This window comes from Aplidium turbinatum, chromosome 16 (genome assembly GCF_918807975.1).
Source record: "Aplidium turbinatum chromosome 16, kaAplTurb1.1, whole genome shotgun sequence".
NCBI classification, from domain to species: domain Eukaryota; kingdom Metazoa; phylum Chordata; class Ascidiacea; order Aplousobranchia; family Polyclinidae; genus Aplidium; species Aplidium turbinatum.
The window spans coordinates 4,055,147-4,075,693 of NC_137487.1; the positions used below are offsets into that span (position 1 = coordinate 4,055,147).

At 36.4% G+C, this 20,547-nt stretch overlaps 1 protein-coding gene and 1 long non-coding RNA gene across 6 annotated transcripts; one reads left to right on the plus strand and one right to left on the minus strand.

The window, feature by feature from the left end:
- Positions 1-3,883: 3,883 nt before the first annotated feature.
- LOC145785815 (uncharacterized) lies at positions 3,884-5,409 on the minus strand. Its single transcript, XM_082597526.1, has one exon. The coding sequence runs from the start codon at positions 5,203-5,205 to the stop codon at positions 4,219-4,221; it is 987 nt and encodes a 328-aa protein (XP_082453652.1). The 5' UTR covers positions 5,206-5,409; the 3' UTR covers positions 3,884-4,218.
- A 1,724-nt stretch (positions 5,410-7,133) lies between these two features.
- LOC145786009 (uncharacterized) lies at positions 7,134-19,637 on the plus strand. Of its 5 annotated transcripts, none has more exons than XR_014291243.1 (4): positions 7,134-7,223; positions 7,398-7,607; positions 13,473-13,672; positions 19,478-19,637. It is a non-coding gene; the product is annotated as an uncharacterized LOC145786009 (long non-coding RNA). The 5 variants fall into 5 exon arrangements; XR_014291242.1 differs by having other exon boundaries at positions 13,473-13,585; XR_014291244.1 differs by lacking the exon at positions 13,473-13,672.
- Positions 19,638-20,547: the final 910 nt, after the last annotated feature.

Below are 20,547 nucleotides of genomic sequence, written 5' to 3' on the forward strand. Positions count from 1 at the left end.
CATTGAAAATAGCCTGTGTTGTCGGATTCTTTCCAGTTGATTGATTATTGCGAGATTACATTTGTGTATACATTGGCATAGCACAGTTTGACGTTGATTCTAATTTCTATGCTGAATGGGTTCACTTGTTTGTAAACGTATTTCTTTGTGTCATCATCATCATTAAGTTCCTTCCTCTCGTCGAGGGTTGGAGGCAATGAAACGCCAAGTTTCTCTGTTGCAAGATTTTTCTACTGCAGTTTTGTAGTTAAGTCCTGACCAGTTTTCAATATCATTAGTCCAAATTCTTGGTGTCAATTTCTTGAAAATTTGTTGTATTGTGAAATATTCAGCATTAAGTTAACGAACAGCCTTTTTATGCAACTGTAACGTTTTTACATTCAGCATCAGGAATAGCCTTTTTCCTAATCCATCGCTTCAAATAGAAGAACTTCGCATTATTTCTCAAATTCAGCAATAATAGCTCAGCTAAGCGAACATTCCTTTGGGTCACGTAGGCTATTAATGGATAGAATTGTTCAGCAGTTTAGAAATAGATTACTGCATTTGTTAACTGAACTATTGAAATGAACTCTTGATCGTAATTTAAGAAAGGTCATGTTAGATTTTCTGGAGTATTTGTTAATTATGATTCTATTTGAATAAGTCGTGATATAATGCTTAGGCGTATCACCTTGTAAATGAATTCTGGAAAAAGGTTTGTCAAATGTCAACAAATGAGAATTTTGTTAAACCGTACAATCAGTGTTCTTTATTTAGAGCAGTGATTCAGTAAATCTTAATATTTACCAACTAAAATTCTACAATGGTCAATGGACTTAAAAGATTATAAATTTGATCCTGCCTTCCCTTCGCCAAAATGCCGTGAAGCATGTAATTATGTTATTAGTAGAGGACGAAATAAAACTGTCAAGGCCAACTATCCGAAAGTTAAAGGTAGAAAGTTTCGCTCACAATGGTTTGATGACTATCTCTGGCTGGAGTGTTCAGAAGCTAAGGATGCCGCATTTTACTTTCCTTGTCGAGTGTTCAACAGCTTGGTATGTTATAGTCCTGTTAAATGTTAATATTATTTAAAGTTTATCAAACTGCAATTATGCTCCACCGGTGTTAAATGATTATTTGTTCTTAATATTTCTTCTTCCTATCCACGAGGATTTCATGCACAATTGTATAAATTGTAAGACCTGCGTCCCCGTGAGGAAGATTGTACATTTTTTACATCGATTCAACGCCCTACAACGTTGAATCGATGTAAAAAGCAGCAGAATTAGCTGGCTGGGGTTAGGGTTTTAATTGATTATTTTTACTATAAGGGAAGCTTGTTTTCACGTCTAATAAACGAAGAAACATGTTGACTTTAACTGTAGCCTATTGTTCCGTCATACTGCATTTTTGGCATCTTAATAAAAAATATAAGAATTGTTCGCTAACTTTGTGTTTTAAACTTATCATTTGATATTGTGCATTCTTCTGATGAAATCTTTGCGGAAAGGAAAAAGAAATATTAAGAATAAAAAATAATTTGCAGAGCATTTATTGCAGTTGAACTATGCCTGGTGGCCGTCACAGTAAATTTGTTCTATTAACTTTTATTGGCCTCAATGCTCGCAATGTCATAAGGCTACGCATGTGGCCGCCTCTGTGTTTGATATATCTACTATGTCTTGACATTTGTATTTTGTAAGCATGGAAAATTGTTTTCACAGCGTTTCAGTGCAGTATTTGATAATTTTTCTATCAACTGACAGACTAGTCCAAATCATGAGGCATATTTAACTAACAGACTGTTGGATAATCAGAAAGTGCGGCTACGCAGAATTTCGCTAGCAATGGCAGTTGCAAGTCCCATACGGAATCAAACTGTGATTTATTTTTTTCAACAGATCAGACATGTCAAAAATGTAGGACTTTTGGATAGGCTATATTACAGTAGACAATAGCAGTAGAAAACAAGAGAAATTAAATAATATATCACTGTCTTGCATGTATTGCACCAGTGGCGTAGTCAAGGGAGGGGGTTGGGGGTTTCAACCTTTCAAATTGAATTTACGGATGTTAATATATTGTAAAGCTTTGGTAGAGGGTTTGCTTTATATTGTTTGCTTTGCTTTATATTGCGTAGTTTAATATATTGTTTGCAAGAAAATTTAGCTTTTAGCCTATGATGTAATTTCACGTCAAACTGTGCAAGGATGCAAGCCATCTGTAACTGCTGAGATCGCTTGTTCGATATAGATTAACGTCTAAACAGCTATTCGTTATACAAAACTTGAATATATCAGAAATAAAGTAACTTCATTCTCTCAAAGCTTTTTGTTTGACACTCATCAAGATGTATGACGTCTATGACGTTACATTTTCTAAACTTTGGGTTGACTTTAAAGCATAAAAGTTAGTGACTTACCGGAATAAGATCGCTTTTTGGATCAACCAAGGAGAAAATTGATAAATAATAAAACTGTAATAATCTCGCAAAAAAAAGCAAATCAACCTATGTCTCTAAAACAAAGTTTGCCTAATTTTAAACGAATCTGCATTAAAAGAGCGAGTTTTGCTCATACCAAACATTCAAATATCTCAGCCAGGAATTACTGTACCAAAAAACATAGAGATTAGCTTTATTTTCGAAAAATGCCAAAGAAAACGTGATCTTATCCTTTTGCTATGCCACCGGACAGCACCATTTTACAGGAATATTCATACCCACAATTTTGTTGAAAATACTCTCAGAATGCACCAAACTGAAAGTAATTTTTCAAAATTTTCTGGGAGAGGCCCCCCAGACCCCCCGCCCCTAAGTGTCGCCTTCGGCTAACACGCCATCGGGCTTCGCCCGCCGGCGGTCAACACTCCCTTTTCAAAATTCCTCACGACGCTACTGTCTTGCACTGTCAATATTTTCCCCCCCCATTGTTGAAGGTCTGGCGCCGCCACTGACCTTGGGCTTGGTGAGAAAGTGCCAGCTTCTTCACATCCTGTGTAAAGCCAGTGAGAAACATTCGAAGATCACCTCTTATGGATATGTGAAGTGGGTTTCGCTGTTTGGTATGTAACAGAACAACACAGCTGAATTCCTTTTCCACCAGGTATGAGGTAGGAAATGCTACCACGATGATGCGAGCTCTTTGACCAAATCGTTACGTTGGGCGGTAGATGGGTTAAACCAGAATGCCCCTGGTAATCAAAACGCGCCCCTTAAGCCGAAGTAATCATATCGCCCCCCTACAAAATCAAAACGCCCCGCGGGGGGTACTACCGCCCCCGTTAAGAACCACTGCTCTAAACAAACCAACACTAAAGAATAGCCCATGTTTTCTTAGTTCTGCGGTTCCCTCAATACATTCCGAGTCCTATAATCATTTCGTAACCGCCGATATCCACCCTCTGGTCTCCCTGTGAAAGCTTCTGCCTATCTGACATGGACGTCGCTATGGGGTGCGTACCGAGAGCAATCGCATCCCTAAAAAATTGTCTTGCCCCACTCAAACTTTTAATACTATTGCAAAGTTTTAATGACATTGTATTTCATGCTGAAAGACCCTTCATAAAAAAACTTTGTTTCAATCAAAAGATATATCCAGAGAAGTTGAAACTCTTGTTGGAATCCAACTTGAAGGACACTCCCGTAATTTTTTCCAGTATTATTAAAAATGTAGCAGTATTTTGTCATAAAAAGTTCTTTTTTTGTATAATTTACTCACTTATGAAAATTTTGTCGCAGTTTTCCCAAAAACCAGAGCCAAGAAAATAATAATTAAAAACAGAGAGAGACTGTTCACCAGGCATTTTATAATAAAAGTAATTTGCGTTCTTCTGGTGACTATTTACTAGGTTACCTCCTGATGTTAAAGATGATAACTAGCTTTTGTATTTCCGACGTTTCGTCAGTCAGCACGACTGACTTTATCAAGGTGGCTAAAACAGGTTAACACAACCTGTTCAGCAACGATGGCACAACACAAAAACGTACTGATAAAATGAATAAAGTAAGCAGCAAGAATCAGAATTAAAACACGCAACAAGACACCTAGAGGTTAAACTGAATGCAGTGAATGCCTAAAACCAGTAGGCTGCTTTCCAACAGCGTAAATTTATCTATCTATTGGGCCACCGTCAAGAAACATTGAAAAGTCATCAGACAAGACAGAAACCAAGGGAATTGGCAATAACAATGATAGAGAAGACGCACTGAGAATGGAAAAGGTGAAGTTAAAGTTAAAGTAATTTTTTGTACACAGAGGGAAAATTCTGACCATCTTTCTGGTTGAGAGCATGTTGTGCTTTCTGGTTTATGTACCACTTTTCTGTAAATAATCTTTTTGTGTAATCCTTTTCAGTTTTAAGAATGGTAGCGTTGGTCCAAGTAATTTTATGGTCTGAATTTATAGAATGTTTGCAAAGAGCGGAATGCTCCGGACGTTGAAATTTAATAGCTCTTTGGTGCTCGTTGATTCTAGATTTAAGGTCACGTTTTGTCTGTCCAATGTAGATTAAATCACAGTCATGACACGGAACTTGGTAGATCAATCCAGAAACTTCACCTTCTTTCATGGGGTCTTTAGCCGAGGGAAGGTATTTACCTATTGTCAGATAGGGTTTCATCGCAACTTTGATTCCTATGCCATAAAGGATACGCTGAATTTTGTCGGTTACCCCCCTTATGTAAGGAAGACAAGTAAAAGATTTATAAGGAGGAAGCGAAGGTTTCGGTTTGGGTCGCTGTATGCAAGCAAGTTTTCGTGGAAATCCGTTGAGCATTAAAGTATTGTGAATGTTTTTCTTGTGGTGTGAACGTTCAGAATCATCCGTTATGTGAGTGTCCAGTCTGTTGTACAATGTTTTGGCCACTGTGAGTTTTTGATGCTTGGGGTGATGTGAGTTGAACTGCAGGTATCTGTCTGTATGTGTTGGTTTTTTGTGTATGGTAGTGGTTAGTTTTTTGTTGTTGCTATGGCGAACCACTTTAACATCCAAAAATGAAATTTTGCCGTTGACCTCATGTTCTATGGTAAATTGAATGGATGATGAAATGCTGTTAAGGTGCTTGTGAAAATCATTAACTGCAGTTTTTTTGATGATGCAAAACGTGTCGTCAACATATCTAACCCATAATTGTGGAGGAGTGTGAAAGGTGCTGATGGCTTTGCGTTCAACAAATTCCATGAAGATGTTAGCAACAACTGGAGAGATGCAGGAGCCCATCGGCGTACCATAAATTTGGCGATACAACACATCTTTATAACAAAAAACAGTAGATTGAAAACACACTTTTAAAGCTTGAATCACGTCATCTGCACATAATTTTGTACGACTTTCAAGTGAATCGTCTGCCGATAACAGGTTAGATATTAGGTCCAAGGCTTCTGTCAGAGGGACAGAAGTGAAGAGGCTTACAACATCAAACGAAACGAGACAGTCTTCCTGGCTAACGTCAATATCTTGATACCTTCCCTCGGCTAAAGACCCCATGAAAGAAGGTGAAGTTTCTGGATTGATCTACCAAGTTCCGTGTCATGACTGTGATTTAATCTACATTGGACAGACAAAACGTGACCTTAAATCTAGAATCAACGAGCACCAAAGAGCTATTAAATTTCAACGTCCGGAGCATTCCGCTCTTTGCAAACATTCTATAAATTCAGACCATAAAATTACTTGGACCAACGCTACCATTCTTAAAACTGAAAAGGATTACACAAAAAGATTATTTACAGAAAAGTGGTACATAAACCAGAAAGCACAACATGCTCTCAACCAGAAAGATGGTCAGAATTTTCCCTCTGTGTACAAAAAATTACTTTAACTTTAACTTCACCTTTTCCATTCTCAGTGCGTCTTCTCTATCATTGTTATTGCCAATTCCCTTGGTTTCTGTCTTGTCTGATGACTTTTCAATGTTTCTTGACGGTGGCCCAATAGATAGATAAATTTACGCTGTTGGAAAGCAGCCTACTGGTTTTAGGCATTCACTGCATTCAGTTTAACCTCTAGGTGTCTTGTTGCGTGTTTTAATTCTGATTCTTGCTGCTTACTTTATTCATTTTATCAGTACGTTTTTGTGTTGTGCCATCGTTGCTGAACAGGTTGTGTTAACCTGTTTTAGCCACCTTGATAAAGTCAGTCGTGCTGACTGACGAAACGTCGGAAATACAAAAGCTAGTTATCATCTTTAACATCAGGAGGTAACCTAGTAAATAGTCACCAGAAGAACGCAAATTACTTTTATTATAAAATAATAATTGTTATTTATCGTAGATGCACCAAAAGCAGCGCTTCAAAGAACAAAAACACGATTCATCAAAAACAGGAAAATATAATTCAAATTCTTAAACAAAAACTAAAATAAATGCTCTTTTTAATGAACTTATTGTAGAAAACAATTCATACGGAAATCCTGAACAAGATTGTAACCAACTTAACTGTATTTCTTTACACACATTAGCGAAAAATTAACTTTACATATAAAGTAAAAGTTGAACTTTGATTCATTCATTGGGCCTTCGTTCTAGGAACTAGCACATCTCGGAATTGGTTAATCCGTTGCTCTCCTCTCAACACGTACAAACCAACGGAGAAGGTTAATTGAATCGTAGGACATCCTCAATCTTTGGCAAGTCAGGTTGGTAGGTAGAATGCCTGAGCTGGTGTACTGGTACCCTGTGTATAGGTATGAGACGACCATTTATTAGGTTCTAATGAACTAAAAAACGAAGTACGTCTGCAAAACACAAGCCATAAATATAAAACAAACAAAGTAAGTCAGTGTCACACAATCAGAACTTAAAGCAACAGAAAGTCCCTTTAACTGAACACTGTAACATGAAAACAGGTTTGCTGAGAGTGAGTGATTCGAGAGGTGCGAACAGAGAAAACAATCAAAATAAACCTAAATTTACAACAATAGGTTCTGTGCTTCACCAATATCGAAATATGTTGAAACGAGCTTCCGGATAAATTGTTTATGTTCAATCTATCATATTTCCACCAGAAATATCAACAATTGTCCGTGCAGTTGTTGTTTAGATATCAAAGATCATGACAGGAACAGGAAAATTAATTTTGCCCCAAACATCCCGCTATTAACTATATAACTCGTGGCAAGTCGAATATTGTAATTAAGTTAGCCTAAATACAAAACTATCAACAATGAATAAGTTGGTTGTGTTCGCTTTGCTCTTTGCCGTGCTACTTTTGTCTGCGGAGGCAACAAGAATAAGAAGGTTTGTAACACATATAACTAAAATTAATTTCTTTATTAATTTGTTTAAACCCCACATTGCCTAATTACTAAACTACACAATAAGGTTTGTGGCATTTGCATAAAATTATTTTGATAAAATGCCGAATTTGATCGTTTGATGGCATTGCCTAATTACTACACTTTTATTTTTTAGAACGTATTGCTTGTATCGATGCCGACAAATTCGGTGCCGCAGACGCACTAAAAGCTGTCTCAGACGACGAGCCAGATGTTTTCGTCACTGCCTCCGCCCAGGTGATGCACCAGGAAATGATGAAGAAGCAGGAAATTGGTTGGAAGAGGATGCCCAGTGGCGAATAGAATAATGACGCTGATGAGGATTATTAACCAACAAATTATTTTGGTAAGTTTAGAAATAGTGAAACAGAAGTTTTTCATAATTTGTTCAACTTGTAAATGAATGAACCAGAGATATCTCAAAATGCGTCCAGGTTTGTCACAATCTGTAGACTTTTGAAGGTTTGTGCTAACGGTCAAACTAAAATTTTAAAAGTAACATTTTACGATCTGTCGCAACATCACTACAATGATAATTTTTGAAACTTCTTGTTGCAAAATAATTTGAAACACTTGATCTTATCGACTTTCGCGTATCCATCGCATGTTCGCGTTTCTGTAACCGAGTGGTTTTAGACGAAAATTATGAAGTAGGCTACCAGGTTTTGATCAGTTCGAAGCTTGACTGTATCTGTATCTTGACTCTGTACGAAGATCTAAAAATTCAACAGAGCGAAGACATAATTATCATAAAAATAGCACAAAGTTTTCTTATTCAGGAGAAAAAAAATCAAACAAGCCAACAAACACTTTACGCAGTGCAGCCTTTGCATTCTGTAACTTTCCAGTCACCATTATCACACTTCCCACTTTTCGACAGTGGCGGCAAATGGTAACTGTATTGTTTTTGCAATAATGTCCTGCAGATTTTCTGCGTTTTCTAGATGGTCGTCCCTGCTCTTCTTCTCTCTGCAGTGTCGCCTTTCGTTTCAGCACATGAGCAATTCTCAAGCTCTCAATCTGAAGGATAATTTTCACGTCGGCTGATGTTGCTGCCGGAACGTTTTCTAAAAATAATCCAAGAGTTCAAAGCTGCAATATCTGGCATATTTGTTCAAACTGCAAAAGGCCATCTTTTGCTTGCTGTACGTGTGGTGCATTTTTTCGCCATTTGGTCAAACACATTAACTGCTACTTTGTTCTCGCTATAAAAATGGATCACAGAGGGTTTCTTTTTCTCTGTTGCATCAATACCGGGGCTGTCATGCATAGTGGAAAGGATATTTGCATTTTTTTTGCACTGATAGTTTACAAGCATGCAGCTGTTCGTTGAATTGTAGAAGAATTTGATGTAAAATCTTTTTCCTCCACCCTTGGCCATCTCTTTTGTCAGTCCTTTACTGTTAGCTCGAACAGTTCTAACAATGTTTATATTTCTTTCCTGTAGCAAACCAGCAAGATTTACCCTAGTAAAGAAGTTAACTGTTGTGACCCTGTACCCGCTTTGTCTGTGTAAATTGGTGGTGATCCTGATCACTACATCCTCGGGGAGAAGCCTTCCATTTCGTTGCTTTCTTTCAATAGCTCCGAGGTACGATAAGCACGGTACGGTACTGCATGCGTATTTGGAATGAACCTCGGCTAGCACCCAGAATTTCATGCCAAACTTGTCTGGTTTGTTTGGCATGAACACAATAAAAAGACATCTGTTTTTCATTGAAAATAGCTGTTCAGTGTTCTTGCATTGGCAGGCTCCAATCCGGAGTGTAATTGTTGATGCAATTATAGCAACAAGTCCTTCCAGTGACTCTCGAATATGAATAAACTTATCTGCTGGAAATCGCTGATAGATTTGGGGAAGGTATTTGTAAACTTAGTGGGATGAACTAAAATCAAGCCTATCGATAACAAACATCAAGCCGAGCGTTGAACAATTACCATGAGAAACGCTATAAGTAAGTGTGAAAACAATTGAATTAGTTTTTTTCACACAGAAAATCTTTTATACTTTACAAATCTTAATAAATTTGTATGAGGTGTCGATTTCGACACCTCGGCTGTTGGAGGTATATCTGCACATTGTAGATAACATAAAAAGATTTTTTAGAAAAATAATACTGAACTGTAAAGTGTAAGAATAATTGGGAAGCTACTGAAAGTTTGAAAACGTTGCGATAACAATTAAGGCTCAAAATAGTGGACTAAATTTCTAAAAGTGTCGATTTCGACACCTCGGCCGTTCTAGTGTATGATGCGCAATTGTTTTTCGTGAATTTATATTTTTCCAAGTTGTATTGCAGGAAAGGTGCGATGTGGGACATTGCACCAAAGCTGTAGTTCAGGCCTAGACTTTGGAAGAATATAATGCAAGATAGATTTTAAATCCGTGTGTTGCCGAAAAAAATTTTGGTCTGTACAAACCAAACTTTGTTTCGTTTGTTTTTGTTTAATAAACAAAGCGTTTAATAAGTAGTAAACACTAATACCACGTGCTAATTTCCTGTTTTCGTCATGATGTGGGCTAAGTGTGAGTTAGGCTACTTCACTTCGAATACGCCATTTGTATTCTGTATTAAAGCATAAGTGGCTTCGTTACATTTCAAAAATTAAGCAAATAAGATATGAAGCTCAGAAACGTGGCCCAACATCACACCCGCAAAGATCACTACCTAGGTTTATTTTTGCTCTGGTACTGAAAATATAAATAGTGTCTAAACTGACAGTGTTATCTAATTTGTTCATTTGGTAATTGTCCATGCGCAGTAGATCAGTTCAAAAATCAGAAATTTTCAAATTATTTAACTTCTGGCATTGTTTTCCATGATTTTGACCATGAGAAATCCGAAAATGAAAACCATTTTGCTCTCAAAGGATGCGATTTCCTGCCTCAAGAAGTCTAAACATTTCCATTTTTGATCTGTTAAGCCATGATCCTGACAGTTGAACCCTTTATTTCAACTGAAAGCACTTTCAACTAATGCCTTACTGATAACTCTCAAGTAAAAATTAACTTTTGAATATTTGGCATAATTTTGGGAAGTGTGGGGGCATTAAGAAGCAGCACTTAGCGCCACCAATGGTAAAAAGGCATTTTGCTTATTTCAGGCAACCTATACACATATTTTAAAATTTCTTGATAGGGCTAGTGACAGAAAGAGACCTCAGATTTATTTGTGACGATGGCATCAATATGAGGTCATAAAAGGCCATAGTGACGTCATCTTAGAATTTGAACTTTGCACAATAATGATCTATTAGAGGGCAAAAGATTATCACATTAGTCTGTGAGACAAGACAGAAACGTTAGTATATTGCGTTATTGCTACTTAGGCGACTGTTCGTGTCACATTGCAAGAGTTAAAAATAATTGAATTGTGTAAATAATAAAGAACACTACACTTTCAAAGAAAATGAATGAATGTTAAAAATCTGCTGCTGCGCATCTACTGTAAAGGGATAGATAACCTTAACAAAAAAAACATGATTTAAAATGCAATTATTTTGTAACTAATAAATTCATATACTGCCAATAGTATTTTCGATCAAATTCTTGCTTCAAAATGCTCAATACTCTTATAAGTAATAGCAAACTTAACCCTATCTTAATACGAGGTGTTTTTGTACCCGGAAAGCCCCTCACGGGTTATCTTAGCCCAGTTCTAATTAATCGCTAATAACTGGAGGTATGAAAATCACAGAACCAAAATATTTTACAAGGTAATACCCATGACTATTGTGCGTATAGAAATTAAATTTTTATTTAACAAATTTATTGAAATAAATTGTTTGAGATGAAAAGACGTCAGAAAGTCGGTTTTTATTCTAATTTTGCGAAAATAACTTCAAAATTAAAATTTTTGAATAAAAAATAAACTAAACAAAAAATGAATTGTGCTCATTAATATAAGGTATTTTTAAACGTTTCTACATTTCAAAGTAATTGCACGGTCATTTATATTGCACTAACATTGACATATATATAACAACCATTGCACGAAAATGTCTAGTCACCTGAGACTAAATGCTTATTGTGAAGGACAGGAAGGTAGAAAAATTACCAGTTGAGGTGTAGAAAATTTGCGAAGAATAAAAACTAAAAGTCAAGAAATTTCACATTTCTAGCATAAATCCTTTTGTGAAATATTTCACTAATAGAGTGGGGCGTCCTCATAAAACCCCGTGTCGCTACAGATAAGGTTAAAAAGGAATAAGAAGTAAACATTTTGAAATATATTCTGCTACTTAACCCTATCTTACCCTATCTACTTAACCTGTTAAGTGCGTATGACGACAATTGTCGTCCGAGACAGTCGCTCTTGCTGTGCGTAAGACGACAATTGTCGTTTTCGTGATCGCAGCTATTCATGGCACTTTTAATTTCGCTTTCCTCTATGCGCTTTGTCTAGAATGCGCAATTATGACGTGTGAAGAAACATAGATGCATTGTTTACATTACAATAACGGTTGCAGCCTGACAGAAATCCTTAATCCCTAAATCACTCTATTACAATACTAGGTAGCTTCTGCACTCACCTACAATATAACCACAATTGCAAGAATAAAAAGATTTCATCTAAAATTTTTTCTGAAATGGCTTCCTTCCGGTGTATAAAATTCGAACCACATCATGCGCGTTCAGTCAGTGTGAAGTCATTTTGATGTAATGTTGCAAGCAGTTTCAGAAATATTTTGTTGTGTTCGAAAACATATTTTGTAACATATAGTCAACAAAACAATAAGGTTTTGTGTTGCTGCTAATGTTAGAACAAGCGTCAGAAAATGATACAGTTTGAATATTTCCAAACTAAACTTACGTGTACTTTGTTTAGTGTCCTATAAACGCTTAGAAATTATTATGTTCGGTGAACTGATTTATTTTTTTCTTCACAATAAACAACTAGTTAAATAATTTCACAATGGTGAAAGAAAGGTATAATCACTTGAGAGGAATGCGATTACACCAGAAAACAATAGTCCAGTCGGAGACTTCTCCGCAATAGTCGATGAAAAGTTAAAGCAATAGATACAAAAGGAAATTGAACAAAAGCATATTATGCTGCGTCATGGGGGTTCCCCAATATCCTAGCAAGCAATAATGCGACGAAAAATACTGCGAGTGATCAAATTAAATACGCACAGTAAGGAGAGTTTCGAAAATTTAATTACGCACTTAACGGGTTAACCTTTATTTATCTACTTAACTTCTATCTTTTTAAAACCAGTTTGTTGTCAAACAGCTGGATGTTTGTCTATGAGTTTCGGAGAACACAGGTTAACGATCAAGAATTAAAATGAATGTTGTTTCACCAGAGGTTGGCGTGATGACAGGCTCTACTGCTACCCAGCGGCAGTCGAAAGTACAATCTACACGGTTTCAGTAGGCCATTACATGGTGAAAATGACATGAATTCACAAAACAAGACGTCAATAAAATTTTATTACAACTCTCAACACTTGTTATGGATGAACGTTAGCACAGAGATATATGCGGTAACTGTTAGTATTTTCTTTTCAATCGAATACAGAGCGTAACAGTATATAGGTGAGAGGACCATTTATTAAGTTTTGCTGACAATGTGTAAGTCAAGAGGTGCGAACAGAGAAAACAATCAAGGTAACACAGGCTGAGAAAACAAACCATAATGCAGAAGCAAATGTAAAATAAACCTAAATTTACACCATTAGGATCTATGCTTCATCAATATCGAAATATGTTAAAACGAGCTTTGAGATAAAATATTTTTCTGCAATCTATAATACTTCCTCCAGAACTATCAACAAATGTCCGTGCAGTTGTTGTTTAGCTACCGAACGAGAAATCAATGATCATGACAGGAACAGGAAAATTAGTTTTGCCCTGAACATCCAGCTTCTAGCTTTATAAGTCGTAGCACGTCAAACATTGTCATAAAGTTAAATACAAAACTATCAACAATGAATAAGTTGATTGTGTTCGCTTTGCTCTTTGCTGTGCCACTTCTGTCTGCGGATGCAGCAGGCAGAGTAAGAAAGTTTGTAACATTTAATTAAAATTCTACCTTCCTGCCCTTCACAATAAGCATTTAAAATTAGTTTATTATTAATTTGTTTAAACCCCACATTGCCAGATTACTAAATTACCCAATGAAATTTGTAGCATTTTAATCCAAATTGTTTTGATAGAATGCTGTATATGATGGCATTGCCTAATTACTGAACTTTTAATTTTCAGAACGTATTGCTTGTATCGATGCCGACAAGTTCGGTGCCGTAGATACAATCGGCGTTGTATCACACGACGAGCCAGATGTTTTCGTCACTGCCGCCGCCCAGGTGATGCACCAGGTAATTGGTTGGAAGAGGATTTCCAATATCCACTATATCCATATGGTGCTGACGCTGATGAGGGTTATTAACCAACAAATGATTTTCGTAGGTTTAGAAATAGTGAAACAATAATTTTTCATATTCATCTGTTCAACTTGTAAATGAATAAATCAAAGGCATCTTAAGATGCGGTCAGGCTTGTTGCAATCTGTAAATTTTTGAATGTTTGTGCAGTCAAACTAAAAATTTAAAAGTAACCTTTTACGATCTGTCGCTACATCACTACAATGATAATTTTTGAAACTTTTCGTTGCAAAATAATTTGAAACACTTGATCTCATCGACTTTCGCGGATCCATCGCATGTTTGGGTTAGGGTTAGGGTTAGAGGTTCTTTACCCTTTTCCTTGTTATAACCAGTTCTCGCACTCTTCCCTAGAATGGATAAAGATAGAAGCCATCTATAATTTACAATGTTGCCTGAAAGCCTTGTAAACAAACATGGCTTCATGCGACAATTTATAACTGACCTCAATTATTCAACACTCCCGCATCCCATCGCAGCAGGTCACTAATCCATTTGCAGTGCGTGCACCACTGGTTAAAAAACCACTGCTCCAAGCGCTTACAAAGCATCCAGTGCCAGTGCAACGAGTACATTATTATCCTGAAACATTCCTTTGCTGAGTGCCAAATGCGAATATGATTCACGTTTCAATATCCTTAGATGTGATCCAACTTGACCGATGGACATTAGGCTACAAGTTGACGGACAATAATTCACTGAATGTGAAACAGTTTTAACCCTATCTTAATACGACACGGGGTCAAATGAGGACGCCCCACTCTAGTAGTGAAATAGTTCACAGAAGGAAATATGCTAGAAATGTGAAATTTCTTGACTTTTAGTTTTTATTCTTTGCGATTTTTTTAAACCTACCCTGGCCTTTTTTCTACCTTCCTGCCCTTCACAATAAGCATTTTGTCCCAGGTGGCTAGACATTTTCATGAAACTGCCTACATTATAGCAGTTAATTGTCGTGGGAAGTTTTTCTCCCGCTGTGTGATCCAATTATCCAATATATCGTTTTAGGACATTCGTTCTAATCCTACCCCGAGGCGTTGCTTCGCCGCAAAAGCGTAAAATAGGATTGTGGGGTTTTAATTACAATCTTGTGTGTGTTCGAACAATGCCCTTAGAATTGTGACTGCTTTCCACATTTCGCTGCTTTCCAGATAGAATAAACAAGTTTTATTCCGTTACAGAAAGTCTGTCCCTGATATTTCATCGATGCATTTCTACGTTGAATCAACGTAAAATGCTTGATCATTATTCTAACAATATGTTGCTTACTTTGACTGTAGCCTATCGCACAAACTACAAATCAAACATTACCATTTTATCTTTTTATGTGCTCTACCCTTGTTCGACGCCATTGCCGAAGTCATAAATACGCTTGTTTCTTAGAAGATGCTGAAGCCCAAATTTAATTATTTTTGATTTGATTCTTTTTGATGCATGTTGTATTCCCATAATCATAACAAAATTGCTCGATTATTTATTTCACAACGCCTTATCGTACCTTAGATTCTTGTAAGTATATTCACTTATACTTATCTCGTAGAGCGTCGATACAATATAATATAACACCTGTTATGCTTCATACAGTACATAACGTGTTTGGTCAGCACCACGGTGTAATGAATTCTAGGTCATTGATTTTCGTTATGAGTTCATAGCGTCCCTGCAATGAAGAATGAGAGGTACTTCAAGCGGTCCCATCATTGCTAAAAATCATTATACGTTTCACATATTTGTGTAATCGGTTGTAACCGTCAAATTTTGCCAATTTACTGTCATTCAACCTATTTAGACAAATATAGATGAGTTTATATCGGACAGAAAACAAAGTATCCTGGCTCATTTTAATTTCTTGCGCAAAACTTATAAACTTTACAGCTATGCTACGTCATTTTGATGTCTCATGGCACTTTGTTATTTATGAGATGAAGAATACTTTGAATAAGACACAAAGCATTCCTGATTATTGCGGTAAACTCTTGAATTATGTAAAATCGTAATGATGAATTCCTTTAAAGGTGCGATATAGATTGTCTGCCACGTTTGCAGTATATTTAGCTCTGGGAGTATTATGAGCAACTGTCCAAATAAAACGACATCTACGATATGTTAGTGTGCTAAAGACCAACGTTGCGTACAGGAGTAATGTAGAAATGCACATAATACCATGGCGATATTACAAGTCAGGTTACATCATTAGGCTATATGAAAAAAATATGTTTTATGGCCCAATTAATTTGATATTGAAAAGGCCAGAAGTAAAGTAATAAACTTCGAAGCATAACCGTAAGATTTAGAGGAAATTCGGACTATGAATATCAAAGCTAACACATTAGCGAACATTTTGTTCAAACGTTTCGAAAACTGCTGTTTTCATCGTCAGCCAAAAGTAAGAATGAAGCTATGTTTTTACAATGGCAAAATCGAGCGAAAATGCGATACAGTAGTTACCTCGGCTATCGAAATCAGTCACTCAACAACGATTCAACATCTGCCAACGTTGCCTGACCAGGAAGAGGAGCGAATGTCGGTGGTTGTTGACCAAAGAAGTAGAGTGAAAGTTGTTTGGAGTACCAAGCAACCATCAGTAAGAAGAAGACAAAACTCTGCTAATGTGGTGCACAGTTTACCAAGAGTAAAACGCAATTATCAATATGCAACGACGTCGTATAATGCATGGCATTTCTTATTTACAGCAGAGATGATCTACATCATTGTTTCAAGCACCAGCACATGTAGGCCTATACGAGAGAGGCTATCGTGAATATCGGAGGCTCAACGAACTTCTTGGCATGCTTCACATTTTCAGCAAACTGATGCCACGGCACTAGAAACATTCATTGGATTGTGGTATATTAGAGGACTGCTCAAGCGAACATTTCACCGAATTAACATTGCTTTTCCCATTTATATGGACATCCTTTAGTGCGACATTGTCGTTGAGCTGATTCAAATTTTCGTCTGCAATTATTCGTTTTGATGATAAAAGCACAAGGGCCAATCGCTGGCAAAGTGACCGATTTACAGCAATCAGAGAACTTTCCAATATTTTACTAGAAATTGTGAAAAGATTTTAATACCAGAAGACTTCCTTTCACTGGATGAGACTTTGTTTCCATCCCGCGTTGGTGTGTCCTTCAGGCAATAAGCTTCAGGCAAAAAATAAGCCTGCTAATTATGATCTGTTGCTAAGAAGCATAAATAGTGCGCGTATGTCATTCACCTATACCGCCATAGCTTATGCGGGTAAGCTAGTAGGTGTACCAGGACCACACTATCTGACTTCCACTATGGAATATGTGGAAACGTTGGTACACAATTTGGACAGAGTTTCTTCGCTTCAAGGACGAAACATATCCCTTGATCGCTTTTACACTTCACTTGATTAGGCAGAATGGCTTTGGAACAAAAACATAACTTTAGTTAGAAAATGGCAAAGCATTAGAAAAGGAGTTAGCGAGTTAAAATCTCTCACTGATTGGGAAGCCTTCAGTATCAAAATTTACTGGGAGGAGTCGAGAAACCACATTACCGTTACGTCGTACGCAGTCAAACCAAAATCTACCGGTAAACGCAATGTTCTGGTCTTATCAACCATGCAGACAATCATTGGAGTAACCAAAGATGACGGAAAGAAAAAACCTGCAATAATCAAGCTTTACGATTTTACCAAGGGTGGGACTGATGTCGTCGACCAGAAGATGGCATATTATAGCGTCACGCCGAAGTCGGCAAAATGGACTGTGTCTGCATTTTCTTACATTTTAGACGTTGCGAGGGTCAATGCGATGACCATTAGTTACTTGAACCGCGAGTTGTCCTTTTCACAAGCCAAGGGAGACGAAAGTTTTGTGGAGGGGTGGCAGCTAGCCATATCATTAGTCAAACCACACATGTCTAGACGATTGGATGATGTACCTATTCTACGTGGGTCACTCCGCCATACAATGTCAACATTTTTGGGACGAAACCATAGATTAACAGCAAACTCAAATTTGCTATTACCAGTGGTTTTCATAATGAAATAGCGGGCTATCATAAGATTTGTTCTTATCATGTTATCGTTGATTATGGGATTAGATATTTTAATCACAGTATTTGGTCATCACCGTTTTATTCAAAAGCGGGGTATTTTTCTATCTATAAATTGATCGAAATATTACTTATAAAGCTGTGCGGTTCAATTTCATTACCATTATACTTGACGATGCTAATTTACTACACTTGCAATACGGTCTGTTTTGTACAATATTTCGCACAAGTCATATTTTTTTGTGAGTAGAATTTCTTGTCTTCGAAGAATTCTGATAAGTCAGTTTTTCTCAATGCAATGACGAGTTGCATGTCTTCATTTTCAATAAACAGTGCCTGAATGACATTATGTGTTTCCATTTTCGCTGATAGGCATTACTTTCACAGATCAAATGTTTGTACTGTTTCAACGTCTGACGACAGTGAACCGCTGTAAAGCGACCGATATTTCCTGCAAAAGTTTTGCGTAACAAAAAAGCATTCATTCAAGAAGAATGCAATTTGAAACAAACGCATGACTTTCTTAGGTTGTATCGCAACACCGCTGAACGTTGTATCGACATAAGCAAAGTATCTGTAATCTGTTAGCACTCGCAATGACACGATAGGACATATCAAGCTGTGCTTATTTCTCTACGATGAGAATTGGGTCAGGACAAGAGCGGTAAACCAGAGTTGACCTTTCGCTGCTTGATATTTGAGCAAACAAATTATATGGTAGATTATAAATATTAGTGCAATTTCTTTGTAATGTAAAAACGCCCAAAAATGCCTTAAATTTATGAAGAAAAGTAAATTTTTGTTTAGTTTAGCATTACTCCATGTTATAATTCAAAAATATGCGTTCGAACGGTCAATTTTGAAGCTATTTTCAGGAAATTAGAATAAAAACCAATTTTCTATCGTTTTTTCGTCTCAAACACTTTATTTCAATAATTTTGTAGGGTAAAATTTTAATTTCTATACGCACAATACACATGGCTATTATCTTGCAAAATATTTTGGCTCTGTGATTTTCATAGCTTCCGTTATTAGCGATTAATAAGCACGTGGCTAAAATAGCCGTGTCGAACTTTCCGCGTACAAAAACAGCTCGTATTAAGATAGGGTTAAAACCGCTGCTTCAAATATTTTTTTAAATGTGTAATCATAAAGACTAACGTTGCTTAAAGTTCGAACAATGTTTAGTTAGTGAAAGCCTCAAACCAGTTTATCAACTGTATACTTAGAAACTTTAGATCTAACAAGCAATAAACTGAATAAATGTTGATAAAATGCTGTGATGTCATAAAAAGTTGTTCGATCGTCACAAATGCATGGATAGTAATTACGTCACAATGATGTAACAATGGTCTTTCACCTCAACAGTATGAAAGAGAAAAGTTTAAGTTCAGATTTACTTTTTTAAGTTAACAAAATGGGTTCTTGGAATGCTCAACATCAGACGAAAAAGCTTCTTTAAAAACTTCATCCCACAAGCAACTTCACATACTTGTGGATGCTTTGAGCTATTAATGCAAATTTTGTTACTTAGGCTATGCAATTGACTGAATGATCATTGCTTACTTATGTTGACAGGTTGTTAATATCTACATTATGAATTTTATCATTGAGATTGATCGAATTGTTGTGGTCTGTACATTATTCCATACGCGAGATGCCGCCAAGTATTGTGCAGCACACTTACTTCTCAGCAACACAGCAAGTCCAATTGTAGACCACTTGGGTTTTGGAAAAGCAACAAAAATATATTTTTAGTTTAAACATTAACCGCAATCTATGTTTTTTTTTATTCAGAAATTGGAATGACATTGGAAAAGAGGATTTAGAACATGGAAACCATTTTGCGCACTTTGCAATATATAATTATGCTGATAAAACTGCTCGAAATAATTTTTACAAAAACTTAAAATGTACTGCTGTAAAATTTGTGTTTACAGAAAATAAAATCATGTCATTCACAAAGTGTGTCTAAAAAAGTTGAAGATAACGCGAAAAATCTCGTTTATCGGATTAATAGAAAAACACTTTTTCTTCAATAGCCTAAAGCACATGGTATATTTTAAGTTAATTGAGATAAGTTATGAAGTGAAAATGTTATCTGGGAAGATAGGGAAACGTCAGGCAAAAGTTTCGAATTCTAGCCTGCTGAAAAGCTACAACACACTATACAAACTTTCGAGAAATAAATTATTGAAATCCTCTTGTGGTTATAAATAAAAAAAAAAATTGAAATGGTGTGCTAACGTAAATTTTAAACAAAACGTCTATCTCAACCAATTTTAATTTGATGAATTTGGTTGCATACAAAGTTTACATCTCGATAAAAAGAATATTGCTTCTAAAAATGTCTAAAAAGTGACCAAAACAAGGTTATAACTTATTTGTTAAAATTTTCTGTAGAGCAAGCCCCCACACCCCTTTTCGTTTTATTTATTTATTTCGACATTAAGTTTTACATTACATGTTCATTTATGTTATAAATTTTACTTTGTTAAAACTCTGGTCCTTTCCCAACTTTTCTTTAGATTCTCTTCTGCATTGTCGGCATGGTCTATCAACTATTTTATTCTATAATATGTTAAAAGTAGTTTACTCATTGCTGAAATGATAAATGTACATTTTTCCCCACATAGAAAGAGAGTGCCACCTTAAACGCATTCTGGTCCTATTTCTATGTGCAATAACTAAACATAGAAGCCCACGAGTGGATTTCGGGGAAGGAGGAGGGCGGGATGGTGCTCACACGGCCCTGTCTTTGGGTATACCTTTTTTCATAAATTCGGTTCGGTGCTGCATATGAAATCTACGGTGGGAATAAACTACAATGAAGTTTATATCATTTTTCAAAACGGCGCTTTGGTGCT

Coding starts and splice junctions, on each gene's coding strand:
- LOC145785815 (XM_082597526.1), bottom strand. CDS start 5,205: ATGGGCTCCTGCATCTCTCCAGTTGTTGCTAACATCTTCATGGAATTT.